The sequence below is a fragment of the Drosophila yakuba genome, chromosome 2R, assembly GCF_016746365.2.
Source record: "Drosophila yakuba strain Tai18E2 chromosome 2R, Prin_Dyak_Tai18E2_2.1, whole genome shotgun sequence".
Taxonomy (NCBI): domain Eukaryota; kingdom Metazoa; phylum Arthropoda; class Insecta; order Diptera; family Drosophilidae; genus Drosophila; species Drosophila yakuba.
Window position 1 is genome coordinate 14,418,337 of NC_052528.2, and position 19,076 is coordinate 14,437,412.

The following is a 19,076-nucleotide window of genomic DNA, read 5'->3' on the forward strand; positions in this document are numbered from 1 at the left end:
TTCCACACAAATTTAAACAGCCATTTCATCAACAGTTTTAATATAGTTGTTATTCATATATACTCGAGTGGTAAATGTGTAAAGCATATTAAAGAACATCACATACAAATCTATATATTTAGGATTCTTAGATACTTTTTACTTTCAATGAAAACTCAAAACTAATAAAAATCAAGAATAATATAACAGTTGAAGTGAAAGGTTAGCGATAGGTAAAACTGTATAGACAAAAACCAATCGATGAGCTACTTAAATATATACACAGTTAACTAAGCCATCCAACAATGCCACTATCCTCATTACTTGCCCCATGGGTTCGTGTAGTTGTTGCCAGCTTTGATCGCATCGCGCTTAGAGTTAAGAAAGTTTCCGTTTGGCCTTCAGATCCAGCAGGAGAATTGCACTACGAGGGACTAAAGTCAAGCGTTCAGTATGTAGAAGATCAGCTCGAGAATGATTGGATCTTGAATGCCAGAAGACTCGCCATGCAGCGTGGCTATCAGATGGTTATCCAGCGCGTTCATGTACAGCGGCGCTAGTTTGGAGCCCCGGGCTCCGGCTTCATAGCCCACCTAAGAGTGGAGAATATCAGTTATTTTTAATTGCTTCCGGTTTTTTTTTTTTAAACATACGTTATCCTGGTCGAGAGTGACTCTTAAGCCAAGTTTATTAATGCCAGCCGCTGCTAAAAGATCAAGAAGAGGCAGCAGACCCATCGACGCACTACGAGCCAGTTGCTCCGCAATCCGAGTTATGTCCTCATAGTTTCCACCATTTGTTGCATACCAGTCCTCGCACTGCCAATGGAATTTATGCGAATTAGTAAAGTAATGTCGACCAAAGTGCTAGGGATTTAACCATACCTTTATAATGTAGATATCACTTAGGCGGATGGAATAGTTGGTATTGGAAAAGTTGAAGCTGGCCCATTTCAGCACACGCATGTTTGAGATGCCATCCATGGGCTGGTCATCAATGGGCGACTTAACCCTGTAAGCAAATTAAAATTAAAATCTCTTCTTTACAAGCGAATGTCGAAAACTTACCCCACATTGATGTCACGATTATTGTCCACCCACTTAATGCTTACAATCTCACTCTGATCGTCGGTGGCGTCAATGGGGCCGCAGACGATGTCGATGTCGTTTTGGTTGCGCAACGCCTGACGCACTTCCTCCATTTTGGCTGGCATAATCTGTACCATTAGACCATCCTCCACGATGCTGCACTTGCCCGACAAGCCACTGCTGCTCTTGAGGGCTTCATTTAGGACGAAGAAGCTAGCTCCAGTGATTTTCCTGGGTTGGCCCTGAATGTTAATGGCCTGCGTGGAGTAGGAGTACATCTCGGATCGATCGTCGTTGATGTTTTGCATGCAAACCAAGTGACCATCGGCCACTTTTGAGAAGTTGCCAGCAAATGCCAGTATATGATCACTGGCATGATTGATTGCCTTAATTACTTCCTGCTGGCGATACTTTGGAATAATCACCGTCGTCTGCCTGTCCTCCATGTGGATATATAATCCTCGGATAGCCGGAAGGGAGTACGAGTAGTTGCGGAAATCCACCAGAAAGTTAATGATAGTTTGAGCTATTTCTCCATACACCGACTCCCTGCCGCGCACCGAGATTAATGGACAGGGATAGTACCGATATTGGGCACCCAAGCGAAGGATCAACCGCAGAGGTAGGACCTTAGCCCACGGTACCTCGTGTCTATGGATAAGTACGCCAACCAGATAAGGATTTTCTGGGACAATAACGCCCTGCAAGCACTGGTACGTTGGCCGGATAAAGATGAATCCACCATGCTCGCGGGAACCCAGAAAATTGGCGTTTCGCGGACTGGTGAAAGCCAACTCATGGGTGCCGGACCGGGCGTGCTCCACCTCCACGTAGATCTCGTAAAGGTGCTGAAACAAATCTTTTGGAATTGCGACATCCCCCTTCACATATTCTTCTTGCTTGGGTTGCTTTATCTCCAGCAGAATGATCAACTCATCGCTGCCCATATGATGAAGTCCGGATGTCGTGAAGTTCAAAACCCATCGATTCATACAGCAGCTCACTGGGGGTTACAGAAAGATTCACTTTAAAGAAATAATAATTAGTTTAGAGTTCCAAATACTGACTGTTAACAATCTTGACCAGCACAAAGAAGTTGTTCTTAATAATGAACTTGAGCGTTTCGTTTTGCAATCGATCAAGAAGGGATGCGTCGTTGCGCACCACTTTGTAGTCCACATCACCGCCCTCTTTGCTGCTTATACAAATGGGGGGCAGGCCGTTCTCCTCGGCGGGCAAATAGCAGCCTTGGGAGTCTCCGTTCGGCGGTAGTTTGCGATTCCGCGTCGCTTCCGCTTTGCGTCGCGGCGAGGTCTGAGCCTGGGACTGGGATGATGAGCGACCAGCTGGGGAATACACATATATGGATTATATATAAATAATTTCAATATAAAAGAAGCTTTCCCTTACCGCTTAATTCGGTAGCCGACAATGTGGCAGCCGCTGCACTTGGAGGAATGGAACCGCGGAATAGCTGTGCCACTAGGCCCAATGTAGAGCTAGTGTCAATACTGCGAGGTGGCTCTTCCGTCGCAGGCGTTGGTGGCTTCTGGCCAGCTCCCGAGCCGCTTCTGGATAGTCCCCTTCGCGCCTGCTTGGACTCGCCCCACTGCTGCTCCATGGTACTGGCCAGTTCGCTGCCGGGCGCTATGCCATCACTGAACATAACGCTCTTCCGCTTTCTAACGCTCTTTTGGCCATCCGAACTGGAGGAGTTGGGGGAGCTGCCATCGGTTTTCTTCAACACACCAACGGGCACAATAACGCTGGGTGGCGGAGCTCCCGGAGAGGAGGCCACCTGACGGTGTGGCGGTATTGTTGAACAATATTCCATTGGATTGTTTGGGTTTGGCGAACGCATGGGAGTGGGCGGCAACGCCGAGCCCGGTGCGGACACAGAATTCGATCCATTAGCCTGCCGCTCAGAGAGAATCATATAGCATTGCACACAGACCCTCGACTCGGGTTCCGTGGCGAATTCCAAACCGAATCGCTGCGAACAGCAAACAGAGCACAAGACCTTTCCGCAGGCGCGACAGTGGTGACGCCTTTTGATCATGGTGAACTTTTGTTGACATTGCATGCACTGCCCGGCCATGTTATCCGGCACCCATATGGGTGGCACCTTGCCCAGATTAGCGTGCGGATCGCTGTAGCCCACAGCTTCATAGATAGGACTATCCTCGTCATCCTCGCCGGATATTACATCTGCTCCTGCTGCTCCTTCGCTGACTTCGGCAGGCTGCGAATCTCCCTGTTGAATTTCGGGGTTTTCATCTTGAGATGGGGTGGAACTTTCAGCCTGGCAACCATTCAAATTCAGGGTTTGTGGTCGCTGGGGGCGCTGCTCTTGGGTTTCCAGGGCATCCGTGGCCAGGCTGGCATCTTCTTGCTCTCGATCCAGCTCCGCCTCCAGCTCCTCTTCGCCGTCTAGTTTCCTGCCCGAAAGGGAGTCCGATTCCGTGCTGCTGAAACTGGAGGCCACATCCTCGCCCATAGCGGTAACTGGTGTGGACTCCGGCTGCTTTAGATCAGCGAACTCGACAGTGGAGGCCTGCGAGAAGTTGTCCACGTTCATCTGATCGTTTGAGGTTGTCTCCTGTTCATCGGATAGTATCCGCACCGACTCCTCCTCGGTCACTGGCGAAGCGGAGGCGGATTTCTCATCCTCGGGCATCTGCTGTTCCCTCTCCTGGTTGTCATCTGCGTCCATCTCTTGCAGCATGCTGTCCAGTTCGGTGTCGGAGATCTCGTCCATGGTGGAGCAGAAGGTCAACGGTTGGCTCCGCCTGGGATGCTGCTCCTGTGGCTGCTCCACATCTTGTTCCTCGGTTTGTACTGGCTGCTCTTTCTCTTTTGCGGCCGGAACTTCCGCAACAGCTGCTTGCTGCAAAAAAATAACCGATTAAAATAGGTACAAACAAAAAACATATTTTAACTCATACAGAGATATTAAAAACAATATTAGACTTTCACTATTAATAGTAAACTATACTACAAACTAAGATAATTATAAGCTGAATGGATTTATGAAGCTGATAATATTTTAAAACTAATGCGCTGGCAGTTATTAGTCATTTACACACACAACGTAAGATAATAGTACTTACTAAAATGGGTAATGGAACATCTATGCCGTTGGTCATTTCGGTTTCGGGTTCTCTACTGGGAGACGACTCCTCCGATAGCTCCTCGAGGACCTGTCCCAGAACGGAAGATGCGGTGACCTCCTCCGGCAATAGAGATTGCGATTCTGTGACGGATGCAGTAATGGAGATAGATGACAATCCCACGGCTAACTCCTCGACAGTTTGCTTGGATTTCGTTGGCTCTGGAATCGCCTGATCTTCATTCTGAACCTCATCCTTGACCTGCTCCGGCTGTTTTTCCTGTTCCTTTGCCACAACCTGAACCCCACTTGGTTTCTCGTTTTCAGGGGGCGTTGCTAGCTCCTCCGAGCGGCTGCCGTTGCTCACGGGCGACGGACCCGACGAGAAGGTGGAACAGGATGAGGTGGTCAAGGATTCGGAGGACGATACAATCGCCTGGCCGTTATTCTTGGACGCCTGTTCGCTGAACTTGTGGATGTCGTCTTCGTGCTCGGCCTCCGTTTGCCAGTCGTAGCTGGGTAATTGGGCATCCACCTGCAAGGACTTCACATTTTCCCTATAGTCATCCAGGCTGTTGAACACCTGGGAGACGCCCACAAAGGATTTCCCAGATGGCGGTGCTCCTACAGCCGATGGTGTTACTCCAACAGCTCCCGATACTCCTGGGCCCACTCCACTATTGGATGCACTTGCTCCGTCGCCCAGAAAACGGCCAGGATTTGCAGCGGCAGCTGCTGCTGCTGCATTTCTACTCAGCTGCTCATCGGCGGCTATGCGCAGTTCCAGATTGTCCAAAACCTGATCAATGTCCACCAAGTCCATGGCCACCAAATCCGCAGAAACCTAAAATATTATTGGAATAACCAGGTTAATCTGCTTGCATTTTCACAAAAACGCAAAAGAGAAAAAACAACACAAAAAGATGTGGGGAAAAAAACGGTCTTGTGATTCATACCTTTTTCACACCTCGAATATAGTCATAACAAAGCAATAAGGAAAACAAGGACGTGTTCGCCTTTATTGAGCAGTTTTAAGCACCTGCAATTACCTTATTTACTTTGTTTTTTCTCGCTAATTTATTAACAAAAAACCCGAGACGAAAAACATTGTAAGAAACTGCCTAAAAATAGCCACAGAAACAGTGTTGCAAAGCGATAAGAAATTGAGTAAATTAGCACCTTCTCATTTAGTATTTCATGCAGCTCTCTCAATATAAATCTCTCTTGAATACTGTTAGAATTATCATAAGCAAATGTTAACAGATGTAACAGCTTTTTAAATTTTAAAAGAATAAATGTAGTAAGGTGGATATTGTGGGCGCCCTTTTTTAATTTGAAAGAATGTTTTAATTATATAATGCCTATGAATTCAAATTAATCTATATCATCATTGGCATTCGGCAAAGTCAACAGCAATTGTATGTTTTGAAGAAAACATAATGGGTTCCACAACTGGAAATAACAGCACCTAAAAACAACAGCATACACAAGAGCGCGAATGAGTATAACCGCAGCTAAGCTTTAGAAAAATACCATAACAATTTGATTATACCAATATAAAATCTTGTAGATTTTATTAATGTATCAAATACTATCATTTATATTGCTTAAAGTTAATTATAAATCTATCCAACACCTAAGAATTTTATAAAAATAGCGAATCCTTATAATACAAATATGTAAATATATGAGAACAACATACGAGACAGACAAACAAAATACAAGAAATTTAATACTAATTTTTAATCACAAAATGGTAAAAGAAATAAATAAATTTCAAATCGGTACGATTTTTAGTGTGTCCATGTATGAGTTTAGTCAGCCAAGAAAACGAATCAGGATTTTTTAGGAAATTCACGGATTGGATGTTTGAGTCGGTTCTTCATCTGGTAACACTGACCAATTCATTCGAAAAAAATTTACGGAACGAAGAAGGCACGGGTACGTCCGGATTTAAGCGCGATTTCGTGTCTGTTGTTTGGTCGGCACTCGAGTGTAAAGAAATTTGTACACCCCCGAAAAGAATCGCGAGTGAAATTTTGTAAATACGGAGAGGAAAAGGTGCGCAAAATAGCAAAAATAAATGCAACGAAAATAAACGCAGCAAAACAACGGGCAGAAAGATACGCAAAGAAGAGGCAGGCGAAGCAGAGGAGAAAAGAGACACATAAAGAAGCCGCCATAGCGGCGTTAGTGGGAAAGAGAGGGCGAGAGGAGACGGAGAGCGAATACGAATGCGTATGGTGTAGTTGTAGTGGTGGGCGGTCGTGTTTTTTTTCGTCGAAAAATCTCTGGATTAAGAGGGTAAAACAGAAAAACAAAAAGAAAACACCGTGTATTGTACGAAAAATTTTGTGAATTCTATGTTGCTAAAATGAAAAATTACAAAAATTAAATTTGAAATGCATTAAAACACCCACACACACGCACACCTATACACACAGTAGTTGCGCTGTTGTCTCCTCTTTTTTTGTGTTTTTCTCTCTGCGTAAACGTTTTGTTTATTACCCCCGCTCTTCTACTTCCTTTCTTTGATTTTAGCCGCGCGCGCATACGATAAATTGTTGTTAATTTTACAGTGTGTAATGCTTAATTAATACCCTGTCTCTCCACCCATCGCTATCTCTTTTGTTTTGCAATTCAATTGATAACACATCGGAAATAGTGTGTCTGGAAAATAAATAATCGTAAATAGTTTCATGTGTGCATTTCAACAGCGTTCTTCTAGTGCGAAACCAGTTTGAAAAGCTACAAGAAATATATATAGCTCGATATATATATATGTATATGTGTGACGCCGCCAGTTCTAATCTTTAAATCAATAAACAAAACTGGAAGCCATTAGCTGAAATCACAACAGCAGCAACCGCAGAAGAAACCAACGGGGAAAATGAAGCCAAAGCAGAAGATTTCCGTGGAGCCGCTCTTGCTAGTCGCAATTCTCATCGGAGTTTTGGTAGCCGCCACCCACGCTCAAGATCAGGTAAGACCTTTGGAAAACCCAACCCGAAATGTGTGCACAACAAATATTTGTTAAATTTACACGAAAAGTTTATATAATAGTGTTAGATAACTCTGTTAGGCCTCTGCATTGCCAAATGTCTGTCAATTTACAAGCATATTACTGAATGTTATTAGTTTACATTAAGATAACCCAAAACCGACGGATAACTTCAAGTTTACCTGGCAAACCAAATAATATTAATGTGACTTTAATGGCTATCGAATGGTTATTCATATTAATGCATCACACAGCTTGATTAATTACATCATTAGACATTGCTATCCTTCTGTAGCTGCATAAACATGCTCAGCTTTTGGGGACAGAGTGGAGCATTCAATTGCACTTAGTTTAGATTTCAAAAGCATAGTTGTAAGCAGCCCATACTGCTTGTAACTGCTTCCCAATTAAATCGAGGCAGATTCAATCAATCCGAACTTCCAATCCCAGTTTTCCCACCTTGAGGGCTCCAACTCGGTTCGATTTCTTGTCCACTTCAGTTGTTTTTGCGGTTTGCGGTTGTCCATGCTGTTGTTGCACTTATCATGCAAAATTCGGCAGCCCCAAAGTTGGATACATGTGCATGTGTATGTATATGTGTATGTGCATGTGCAGGGGCTTGACGGGCAATCTCCAAGGCATTGCACTGAATGCAATTTGTGGCTGCAGATAATGAAGAGGAAAGGCCTCCATGTACCGATGAATGTAAGCTGTTAGTTGTGAGCCGTAAGCTTCTGGCTCCAGTGCTCCATTGGTTCTTGTAGAAAAGACATTAAAAACGTCTGCATTGCGAACGCATAAATATGGCGGTGAACTATACGCACAGACATCAGTTCAGCACTCTGCAATAAATATATATGTATATAGATAGATATAGATATAGACATTCATAGATATAGACAAGGAGGTTGCTCTGCTGTTGGTCAAATAAGGCTGCAAATCCGAAATGGTCATCGGGTCCAGCTCGCAACTATCCATCCATCTATCCATCGATGCTGTCCGTTGTTACCCATTAGCGATGAGAGATGAGTGCCGCCACAGAAACAGATATACCACGTTCGTATGGAGAATGGGACTCAGAGATATAGAGATGATTCAATTTCCGACGAATTCCTTTCTTTTCTTTTCGTCTCGTGCTTTCTTTAATCACCTGCCCAATGAGATCATTTGGTGGGTGAATGTGGTGTTTGAAAATTGTTTACAGATTAGAGACTCGCTTCTTTGTTGTTTTCCACTCTTTAAAGTACTTTGGGCATTAATTGAGCAGTTTAATTTAAAATTACAGACTAGAAACTCGGCTCTTAAAGGGTATTAACTAAGCGAAACAGATTTAGTTAATATGCAAGTTGTGTACATTGCTTAAAGCAATTGCCAAATTGGTTCTTGTCCAAATGATTTTGATTTAAACTGATTTACTTTTTATACTTTAATATTATAAATAAATCAAAAGATTATTAATCAGGCTTTTCTTGTTATCTACAGCAATTACAGTTAACATGTATAAGTTGATTATTAAACTCACTAATGCATCAGCCCACAAGCCCAAAGGGCTTATTATTATCGCTTTCTTATCTATATCAATTAAGCAGCCATTTTCAAGCTTAGTTTAATCTGTGTTTCTAGGAGACGTTTTCTTAATTTTCCTCAAAGAGTTTGCCGTTGCATTTTCAAGAGCTCATCACTGAAAGCACTTCTTGTTTTGGGCCTGGGTTCTGGGCCAGTTTGTGATACAACTTCTGCTACTGGTCACGATGATCTTTGGCATCGACTGTTGCCAACAAAAGCATCCGGCTATTGCCAATTTGGATGGTTGTGTTTGCCTCTTTCACTGCCTGTTTGTTTGTTCGTTTGCTCGCTCACTTGCCTGTTGGTTTGTTTGCTTTTATTGGTGTGTGACTTATTGGCCCGAAAAATTTCTACACACACTTCCACATAAATAGTGCGATGGCCTTTTACCCCTTCCCAATTGCCCCCCTTTCCCCCGCCCCTATCTAAAGCAGTCTGTAATCTTGTTTTTGCCGTTCCGTCCATCTTGTGTCCTGTTTTTGGTGTTTGTCACTTGTTTTTGCCAAAATTGGCATTCGTGGTTAAGACCTCCTCGACTCCTTCGTAGCTCCTTTTCCTGTCGTCGAAAACATTTTGAGAACGTGCCCGGAAAATTGATGAGTAGCACGGCGAGAGATGGCTATGAATTCAACGAAAAGGGGGTGCAAGTTTGATGGTTGTGACTGCTGCAAGTGCCACACTATCTATTTTCCGTTCCTCGCTGTTGACTCATTTACAAAGTTCTCCCACTATCTAAGATCATATAAACATCGTTTTTTCATTTTAAAACTATTTTAATTTTGTTCAACATTTTTATCACAAAGAAAATAAGAAAAAATCACTTTCAACAATTTGAATCTGTATAAGTAGCCGAATTTTTTTTCACTGTAACAATAATTATGTGTGGAAGTTAGTAAGGGATAACACTCGATAGCATCCTCTCACCTCAAAGGTGTGGAAACCCAATATGCCACGCCTCCTTTAACATTACTCCCTCCCGTTTTCCGCATCCCTACGAACTGCCCGCTGTTTGTGTTTATTTTCCTTTCTTGGAATATCGATTCGTTGCCAGACGGCGACAGACAGCGATAAGGTTGTGCCGATATTGGGTTTTCCATTCGATCGATTCTGTGGATCTGGCTACCTAAACAACACTTCCTTGAACTGGGTAATCAAATTCAGATTCTCGTCTACTGTTGATGGGAAAGGCAACTTGAATAAAATGGGGTTTTGGTTATTTTGAGTTGAGACTTGCAGATTTTTTGAGTTGCAGATTTGATCTTTGCTCTGAATCCATATTTAATCAAAGCAGACTAAAGTAGATGGAACTAGTTTCTATGAATTATTTTGCATTTTCATTTGCATTTTTCATTCATCTAATTTACAACTTTAATAGTAGTAATTTTATGACTTTATTCTTTTTAGCTTACATATGTACATACATATATTTTTATTTGGCTTAGGTTCTTGTTTAGAGGTCCATCCCACTGACTTATTCAAATTACGATTCATTTTCCGTACACATTCCAGTTTGCTTCTCCTCCACTCATTCATTTCATTCAATCTTTGTTCATTACCTTGCTCATATGTTCATTATCAACCCCTCTCGCTCCCCCTTGTTTCCGTCATATGCGGTTTACATTTTTTTCAATTATTATTCACGTGTGTCTCTTTTCATTTGCCTTTGCACCAGCATTCGTGTCTCATGTTGTTGTTGTGGTTATGCACTTGCGATTGCTCGCTGCGTCTCTTTCTATCTCTCCCCCCATCTTTTCGCTTTCTGTCTTGTCTCACCTTTTTGTAAATTTTGTTTACACGAAGAAAGGAAGAGGAATAGCGAAGTTTAGATACCCTAACAGTTGTAGTCATATTTACAATCATTACTTCTGTAAAATGTATTTCAAGTCCAGAAGGAACGTTAATAAATTTTCATAAAAAAATGCGGTTTGGGGGCGATAGAAAATCATTCCACAACTTACTTACTTTTTAACAAATGTAGTATTAAATCCACGAGTAACGGGTATAAAAACCGTGCAATTATCAAATGGCGACTTGGCAATGTCAATAAGTTATCTAAGATTCGTTTGTCATTTTGTATTATTTATTATTAAATGTCACACGAGCACATAAGCAGCAGATTAATTACGGTAATCTAAGTTCAATTGAAAATCCCCACAAGTAATCTGCGTCAGTTGCTAATAAAGCCAGAGCAAACAAGATCATGTGTACAAGAGAGAGAGATACAAAAAAGAGAGGTAAAAAACAAATCAAAAGAGAGGGGAGCACTTAAAATTTGGCTTTAACAAAAACATTTTTATAAATTTGCTGAATTTTTTCCTTGTCACCAGACCATAAATACAATTTAATTAAAATAACAACCTTAGGCTTACCGCAAATAAATCACAAGCATAAACATTTGCTACATAAACCAAAACGATAAGAGAGACACTAAGTAAGAGCACAGTGCAAAGAGATGGAAAGAGAGTTCGTTGTAAATTGTAAATGAAGCGAAAAGGCAAGAAGAAGCAGAAACCTGCATAAAAAATGTGCTGGCGGCATGTAAGTGTGTGTGTGAGTGCGTGCTTGTGTGTGTAGGCAGCAGACAACTTTGAAGAAGAAGAGGCGGAATACAAAAACGTACGGAGTTCGAAAACTCCGCCAGAGAAGTTTGTTTACACTGCGCAACAAAATGGGAACGGATATTATTTTATCAGGTTTAGGCTATTGTGAATAATTGACGACTAATTTGGTTTAACCAAAAATGACAGAGTTTCTTGGCCAGCTTTACCGAGGATGACTGATGGATCCCTAATTGCGAGTGCCCTCATAGGGGATTGGACCGGACCCCTGTAGGCCAGTGTTTCGGTTTCGGAAGGGGACTCTCGCGACCTCGTCTCGAGTCTTTTGGGCTGGGTCTTTGGTCTGAGTTTGTCTGAGTTTCCGTCTCTTTGGGTTTCTTGGCCCGTATGATTTCGAGATTTCAGTTTCTGCTGAGGCGGCGTTTGTTGGTATGTCTGTCTGTGTGTATGTATGTATGTTTGATTGTATGTTGCATGTCTGCTGAGGTAAACAGCGCAAACACACAAACAACGTCTCATTAATGAATACATACATACATACATATTGGCCGGCAGGCGACAACAACAACAGCAACCGCCCCCCGTGTTCTGTGGGAAAGAAGAGAGAGTGCAAGAGAGCGAACGAGAGGGGCGACTGAGTGACAAAAAGAGATGGGTAGTGTAAGGCAATGTCAATAAACATGCGTTGTTGCCGCTTTTCATTGTTGTTTTTGTGCTGTTGCTTTTGTTGGTGCTTTTGTTGTTTCATATGTTCGACTTCGTCTTGTTTCGTTTTGCGGTTTACTGACGGACAACTTGTACATACATACATATGTACATATGGATGTATGTTTGTACGGTGGATTCTGCTTGCCATCTACTCCCACTCTTAGCTCAACTCTTCCTCTGTGTCTTCTCCTCCACCCACCTCCTCTTACGGACACGCACACATACTCACACCTCTTCCGCGCTGTAATGTGCGTGTGTGTGATGTTTTATTGGATTTTACAATTTTGTTTTCATTTTTATTGGCCTCTTCGTGTGTCCCACTGTTGCTGATTTAGTTTCCTTCCCATTTATTCCCATGTTCGTTTTGTTTATTAAAGGGTATAACTGTTTTGGGTACTGTTCCTTCAGAATCTCCTAAATATTCGTGTATTTAATGTTGGTTTATAGTGATAAAAGTATATAGTATTAAACTCAGCATTAATCCTATACCATTAAAATCTTTAGGCTCGAAGGGTTTATTTTAGACACCAGTTTTTTAGCTAAGATTACTAAAAATAGATGTTTTATTTTTCGATGGCGCACTCAACGTTTTGATAATTCGCAGTTGAGTTTTGTTTATTTAGGGCCCCACCCCCGTGATGAATATTTTTCCAGATTTTAATTGCGATAAATAACATGGAGGACGTGCCAATCCCGATTGCGCCTACTCCCGTACTTTATCCCCACCTCGTCTCCCCATTCTTTTGCGTTTGCCATTTCAATTTTCATTGACGCAAATCGCGCGCAAAATATTCTGTTGATTTCTTTAGCTTCCTCTCGGATTCTCCGTTTTCCCCCTTATTCGCATATTGCGCGTACTTCCTGTCTAGTTTTTTGTTGTTCTTGTTGTAGCATTTGACTTTTCGCTGTGCGTTTTGAGTTTCTTTTTTTTTTGTGTGTTTGTTTGCATATCATTAACACGGAAAAGCCGACAGAAAAACGCTTGAAAAAGAGTTAACCGCCCCCGCGCAAAAGTCAAATGACAACAGAGCCCAGTTAGTCGACGCCCCGCCCACATTTTCTTTCGCCTCTTCACTTCTTTACCTCCGCCTTGCCGCATCTTTATCAACCCGTTCGCCCACGCGCGCTTCGCATACTTTCATAATTATGCGCTTTTCGTTGGGCTTTTCCGCTTTTATTGTTGTTTGTTTGATGTTGTCGATGAGTTTTCAATGGACTTGCACACATTCCAGCCGACTGTTCGATTTCTGTTTCCAGTTCCCTTTCCAAAACGAAAACTCTCACCTTTTCCTCCCTATGTAGCTGTGAAATACTCTAGATTCACTTTTGTCATCAGATATTTTTGTAAAATATATTACATTTATATGGTATTACATGTAAATGGATTTGTAAATAAAATAAAGTTACATATTTTGTATTAGTGACTCTTAAATTAGTAGAATATTCTTCGCTCGAATTAAACAAATGTGCATTTATTTTAGGGGTATTGGAGCTTCGTATAGTTTTTCCACACAGTTGGGAAGCTTTTGGAACAATTTTACAACCCTATTGTGTGTTTTGGAACGCCCACGCAATGGCCACAAAAACCGACGCAAATTCTTGCACACACACCGCAGCCCGGTAATCGAGTGGTGGGGAAAAAGGGGGCGGGGCTTGGGAGAAAAGCGGCCAAAACAAACACAAATGCAGATTTGTTTATACGCCTGGTCAGGGAAAAATTTCACGAAAATTTATACACCTTTTTCCAAGCGAATTTCAAACGCAATTATACAACAATTTAAGCTTTAGCTTCAGTCGTAAAATGTTTATTATTGGCTTATTTTTGGAAAAATTTTGGTAATTAAGTGTTTTGGAAAAAGAGAAAAATATCGAGCACATATCTCGAGCTATTTTCTTGCGCACATCAACATTAAGATTAACAATCTCACCTTGGACAGAGTGGGCGTCATCTCATTTCGCAGTGAATCTGTTTTTCTGCCAGTTTCCGATTTGATAAGGATTATTATACAGAGTCGTAAATAATCGCTCGAACAAAGAACGAATCGCGTTCCGATGTGAGTGATCTACGATAATCTCCGGCCTAAGGTCAGTTGAACTCGCCTGGAGATTAAATACCAAATTATAGGTAATGGTGTTTATTTTGTTTAAATGATCTCATTGCTATTTGTGCGACGAATCTACGAATCTGAACTTAGGTTGAGAGCAAGAACGATGTGCATTTGGTAAAATATTTTATTACTGGGACTTTCACTGTAATTTTTTAATCAAAATAAATATATATAATAACATATATTTAATCATATAATTAACAGTCGTATGTGTACTATAACTTTTCATTGCATTACTGCGGTTTTTCCCTGTCCTGTTGATAAGATATTCTGGCTGTTGGTCTTTTCCTGGCGTTTTATTCAATTTTTGGGGAATTCCCGGAAAATGCAGTCCCCCAAAGGGCCATTGTCATTGTTTTGATCGACGGACCAGAAGCGTTGAGGGGAAACCTAAAACTCGTTACGCCCCGAAAAGCGGGGAAGTTGCAACTTGCAACTGAAGTTGCGGCAACAGATTGCAGCTCCCCAAAAAGTTTGCGAAAATCCCCCGTAACTCCCCTTTTCACTTCTGACAGCTGCTGTGTTTTGCTCCGTCTGGCTGCTCTTTGATTTTTGGCTTTTTCGGTTTATTGACACGACTCAAGTTTCAAGTGCTCAGATGTTGGGAAGCAGAGCAATATAGCAACTGATAGCCGGCAAATGTTTCACATTTCGGGTCATTGAACAATGTGAAATAAAGCAGCAGTAAAAATGATTGCCCCACGAACAGACATTTTCTAATCAAATACATATTTCTGTGAAGATTATACAAATTTATGGCTATTAATTAAAAAGTCGAATAAAATTGGCCTGTGAAATACGTATTGGGAAACAATATTTCAAATTTAATTCAATGCAAATTAATCAATATACACTCCTATTTCTAGCACAAGCTAATGAGACTGTGAGCTAGAAATTCTTGAATAATAATAACATTTGCAAACTAAATTATGCATTTATTTCGCTAGCTGAAGTTTATGGAATACATTTACGGGATGCTTTTTGATCAATTGTAAATATTTGTTACTGCCAACGCTAAATAATTTAATAACATCGCATAATAAATTTGTTGACCCATGAATGTGTTTTAATATTGGGTCAGACACATGAACGCAGCGTAAGTGTTCTAAAAATGTTCTATTATTTCACGGTTTTTGCGGGTAATTTTGCCCATTAAAATTGAAGCAAATCCGTTGAAAAAGTGCATGCATAATTCATGCTTTTGACTTTTGGTCACTACTGTTTGCTGGCCATTTTTGGTTTGTTGGTTTGTTGTTTTTGCCCTCGACATTGACGCTTTAATTGTTATCAACGAGCAACGGGCAACAAAAATTACATCAGTGTGCGAGCCATTAAATTATGCTTATTTGTCATATTTTAATTTAAGTTTAATCGCATTTGCTGTCTGCTTTCTGTGCCCCTTCCGTTTGGCTTCATTTCCCCCCCGATTTTCATCGATTGGGTCACGTATGCAAATGGCAAGTGTTGGCATTTGGGTGTCGTCTTTCCGATTGCTGCTGACTCACTTAAACTGATCGCAGATTGAGAATCATGAGAGTCCATAAATCGTTTAGTTGTGTATACGGTATAATGACTAATGCTTTGAGAGCTCTGCAAATCAATTGCTGATTAGTAGCAATCGCTACTTGGAACTCGGAAATGCAGACTTTGCAAAGATATCTTGCAAAAAAGAAGATAAGTAAGATCATAAAAACGAATAGAATCGAGTTACTTTGAAATCTGATCTGATTCTGAATTGAAAAGCTGCCAAAATCTGTTTTTTTTGCTATTTTTATGACTTTCTAAATATTTTATTTCTAATTGAATCCCATTTTTGATTAGATTATCTAAAATTTATCATTTTTATTGTATTATAATAGTAATTGTTAGATTTTATGCCTGGAAATCGATGTTTGTTTGACATTGGCCTTGGTTAATCAACTTTTGGTGGCCTGTAAAAAGTTTATTATTTGATGTAAATAGATATCCCGCTGGCGTCACCCGGCTAAAGTGAATTTGCATTTTCATTTACGCCTCAAATGGGAGCAAGATTTTGTTCTTTTTCTTGCCAGAGTTGCCGCCTTGCTTTGAATTTTACGCTGGTTGCGTGGACAAGAGGAGTTGTTGGTAGTAAGTGGGTGGCGAATGGTTGGCTGGCTTTTGATACAGGAAGGGACATGGGGGGAGACCCGGCGTTTGGTATTTTGCTTTGGCTTTGCCACACGATGAGCTGCGTGGATGGCGCTAGCTCCCTATCCTTACATTGCATCTCCTCCTAACTGCACCGAAAGAAACACTTGAATATTACTAGAAACAAGTATGTAGCATTCTAGCTAAAGCTACTCTATATATATAATACATACATACATATACTATGTTTTAAATGTTAGTTTTTAATTTGAAAAGGGCGCTTTAAAATATGCTTGTAAAAGCTGATTTAAAATGAAGATATCCTAGCCACCATATTTACTGGAAAAATAAGTTATTAAGAAAGGATTAACGGTTTGCCTTGAAGTTTATGCTCAGACGTTGTTTTCTGTGTATTCCTCCCTTTGAAAAGCCTGTGGCGTTTTTTACCCCTCAACCTGCTTGCTGTTTCATATGCAAATACTCGTAATATTTTTCAAATGTTGTTTGCTTTTGCCCTGGCTCACACAATTTTCCTCAATCTTTTTTTTTTTTTTTGCGCTGGTCGCGCTGCTGGGGCTGCCTTTTCACATTTTTCAATTTTCCACGTTCGCTTTGTTGTCGCTGCTGATAGTCGGTGTGTGTATATGTATATAGCCCTATATAGCGTGTATTTGCAGTGTTGCTTACATTTTCATTACTTCTTTTTTATACGCTCCTTTTTTCCCCAACAACCAACAATTCTCACTTGGCAGCAGCTGTGCGGCAGGCCAAACCGAAAGGAAGTTGTCCAATGCTGGCCAAGAGAGGAGCAAAATGTTTGCATTTCAAATTACCCATGGGCCAATGACTGTTGACTGATTTTTTTCTACCTTTATTTGTTGCTACTTGACTTCCGTTGGGGCTAAAGAAAAAAGTGGTGGCAAAAGAGGGACAAAACCATCAGTAGTTTGCTGTTTGATGCACTCTAACCTAAATTGATTTCAGATTTCTCAAAATTAATCATCTAATTCAATGGCAGTTAATAAATCACTCCATCGGCTTTTTTTTATCTGTGGTTTAACACACTCTTACTGACATCGCTGCACTTGCCAAAATCCGTTTAGCATGGATTTGTTGGTTGTTAAATTTGTTCCATCTAAATCCGACTTATGATTTATGTCTGCGGTGAAAGTTTCCATACTCTAGAGCATATTTCAAATTTGTATAGTAAGGTATTTTGTCTTTGTCTCTGTTTGAAATTTATTATCAGAAATACCTTAGAATTTTTATTAAACTTTAAAACGTTTAATTTGATGTTTCGTAAGCAGCAAATATATTTAATAATAACTTAATTGTACTTTAACTTACAAATACCTTTATCTCCAAGATGTTTACTCCAAATTGGATTGGAGATAAGTCAGTTTAGAAAGAGTATTTCATTTCAGCTTCGGTCAAGTCTGCTGTAATTTATGTAAATTTTTCATCAGCCCTCTCTATAGTTTTTAAATTTTTTTTTGGTTTTTATCTCGGGCTTACGGAAGTCCCAGAACCGCAAAGTATGCAAACATAAACCAAAAGTATGTGTGTGGGTGTGCGTGCGTGGGAGTGAGAAAGGCATAGAGAGAGAGACAGATGAACTCACATTTGTTATGCACTTTGAATGGAAGGAACATGCCATGTTTTTTGTTTTTGTGCCTGAATAAATTTAAATTCGTAATTAGTTGGGGGAGTAAATGGGATTTCAGGTTTTTTCCCCGTGTGGTTCCTTTTTTCCCGACCAAGCTAACTAAACATGTAATAAATCTGCATTTTGTATACTTACATCCCGGTGTGATCCAAATCTGCCGGAATGAGCTACGAAAACAATGAACAGGGGCCCCTGAAAATGTGGGGAAATGTGGAATTTGTAATGTGAAATGGGCTACCTGCAATCAATCACGCTGCCCAAGTGGCCCAGATATCCGATTTTGGTGGCTGAAATAACAATTGAAAGGCTGATTGGAAATCGGGATTTGCTTAATATTCACTTTGTTGACAGCTGAGGAGGGGCAAGTTTTTCTTTGTGTTGAATTTTATTTTTTTTTAAATTTTTATATTGGGTGTTCTTTTATAAAGACCCACGTAACTTTATTATCATTTTTCCTTTAAGTTCTTTATAATTCTAAAAATTCGAGTGCGCTATGTCAATTTATTGAGGGCTTATCAACATTCCTTAGTAATGTGATGATTTCAATTATTCTAATTCCATGGGCGAGGCAATCGGATTTTCGATTAAAGGCATTAAATGGCAAAGCAGGGGATGAATTACATTTTTCTAGACTAAGTAAACTGCGAATTTCGATAAGCCCCCAGTTTTGGGGTGTGGGGCTCCATTGCTGTGGCTTCTGAAAGGTTCGATTTCGCTTGGCGTTGGGGTTCTCGTGGGTATTGAGAAGGGTTTAATGACCAGAGAGACCGCGTTTCATGTTTTCCCTCTTTTATTTTTTCTGAACACTCGAGTGTGTGTGTGTGTGCATTTTTAATCATGTGCTTGCCTACTTAGCTTTATTTGCCAACAGCAATAACCCACCGGCAACAAAAGTGGCGACAATGTTGTGGGGCAGTCCCAATTGGGAAATGGAGCCATGTGCCACGTACTTGGCTGGCTAATTCCTTATATGCACGAACATTTCTTCTTGTTTTTATACCATCTCGATTGGCATGCACAGTAGCACACACAGGAAGTACAGTAAAGGCTCGTTGGATTGCTGACTAATGGTCTATTTTGGCATTTCAATGTCAATCGGTTGATAGACCATAAATCGATTGGCGTTGGGATCGTTTCAATTAAGTGCGATTCATATGGGTGACGAATGTTAGCGGAATGCTTGT

General features: G+C 40.9%; 2 protein-coding genes across 6 annotated transcripts in view; one reads left to right on the plus strand and one right to left on the minus strand.

The window, feature by feature from the left end:
• Window positions 1-30: 30 nt before the first annotated feature.
• LOC6530620 (zinc finger FYVE domain-containing protein 9) lies at window positions 31-5,306 on the minus strand. Its single transcript, XM_002091497.4, has 8 exons — window positions 5,133-5,306; window positions 4,178-5,020; window positions 2,478-3,954; window positions 2,135-2,413; window positions 1,047-2,070; window positions 864-990; window positions 633-797; window positions 31-572 (listed from the first exon to the last, which is right to left on the minus strand). The coding sequence occupies exons 2-8, from the start codon at window positions 4,997-4,999 to the stop codon at window positions 420-422; spliced, it is 4,047 nt and encodes a 1,348-aa protein (XP_002091533.1). The 5' UTR covers window positions 5,000-5,020; window positions 5,133-5,306; the 3' UTR covers window positions 31-419.
• Window positions 5,307-6,078: 772 nt separating this feature from the next.
• The window catches only part of LOC6530621 (syndecan), a 106,249-nt gene continuing 93,251 nt past the window's right edge, over window positions 6,079-19,076 (plus strand). For 2 of the 5 annotated variants that reach the window (XM_039372743.1, XM_015197239.2), the window contains exons 1-2: window positions 6,079-6,237; window positions 6,894-7,159. In XM_039372743.1, the coding sequence (XP_039228677.1) occupies window positions 7,067-7,159 (93 nt within the window). In that variant the 5' untranslated portion in view covers window positions 6,079-6,237; window positions 6,894-7,066. The remainder of the gene's footprint in view (window positions 6,238-6,893; window positions 7,160-19,076) is intronic. The other 3 variants (XM_015197240.3, XM_015197244.3, XM_015197241.3) reach the window with 3 other exon arrangements.

Coding starts and splice junctions, on each gene's coding strand:
- LOC6530620 (XM_002091497.4), bottom strand. CDS start 4,999: ATGGACTTGGTGGACATTGATCAGGTTTTGGACAATCTGGAACTGCGC. Junction 2,071..2,134: donor GCTGGTCAAGATTGTTAACA/GTCAGTATTTGG, acceptor TGTAACCCCCAG/TGAGCTGCTGTATGAATCGA. Junction 991..1,046: donor AATCGTGACATCAATGTGGG/GTAAGTTTTCGA, acceptor ATTTGCTTACAG/GGTTAAGTCGCCCATTGATG.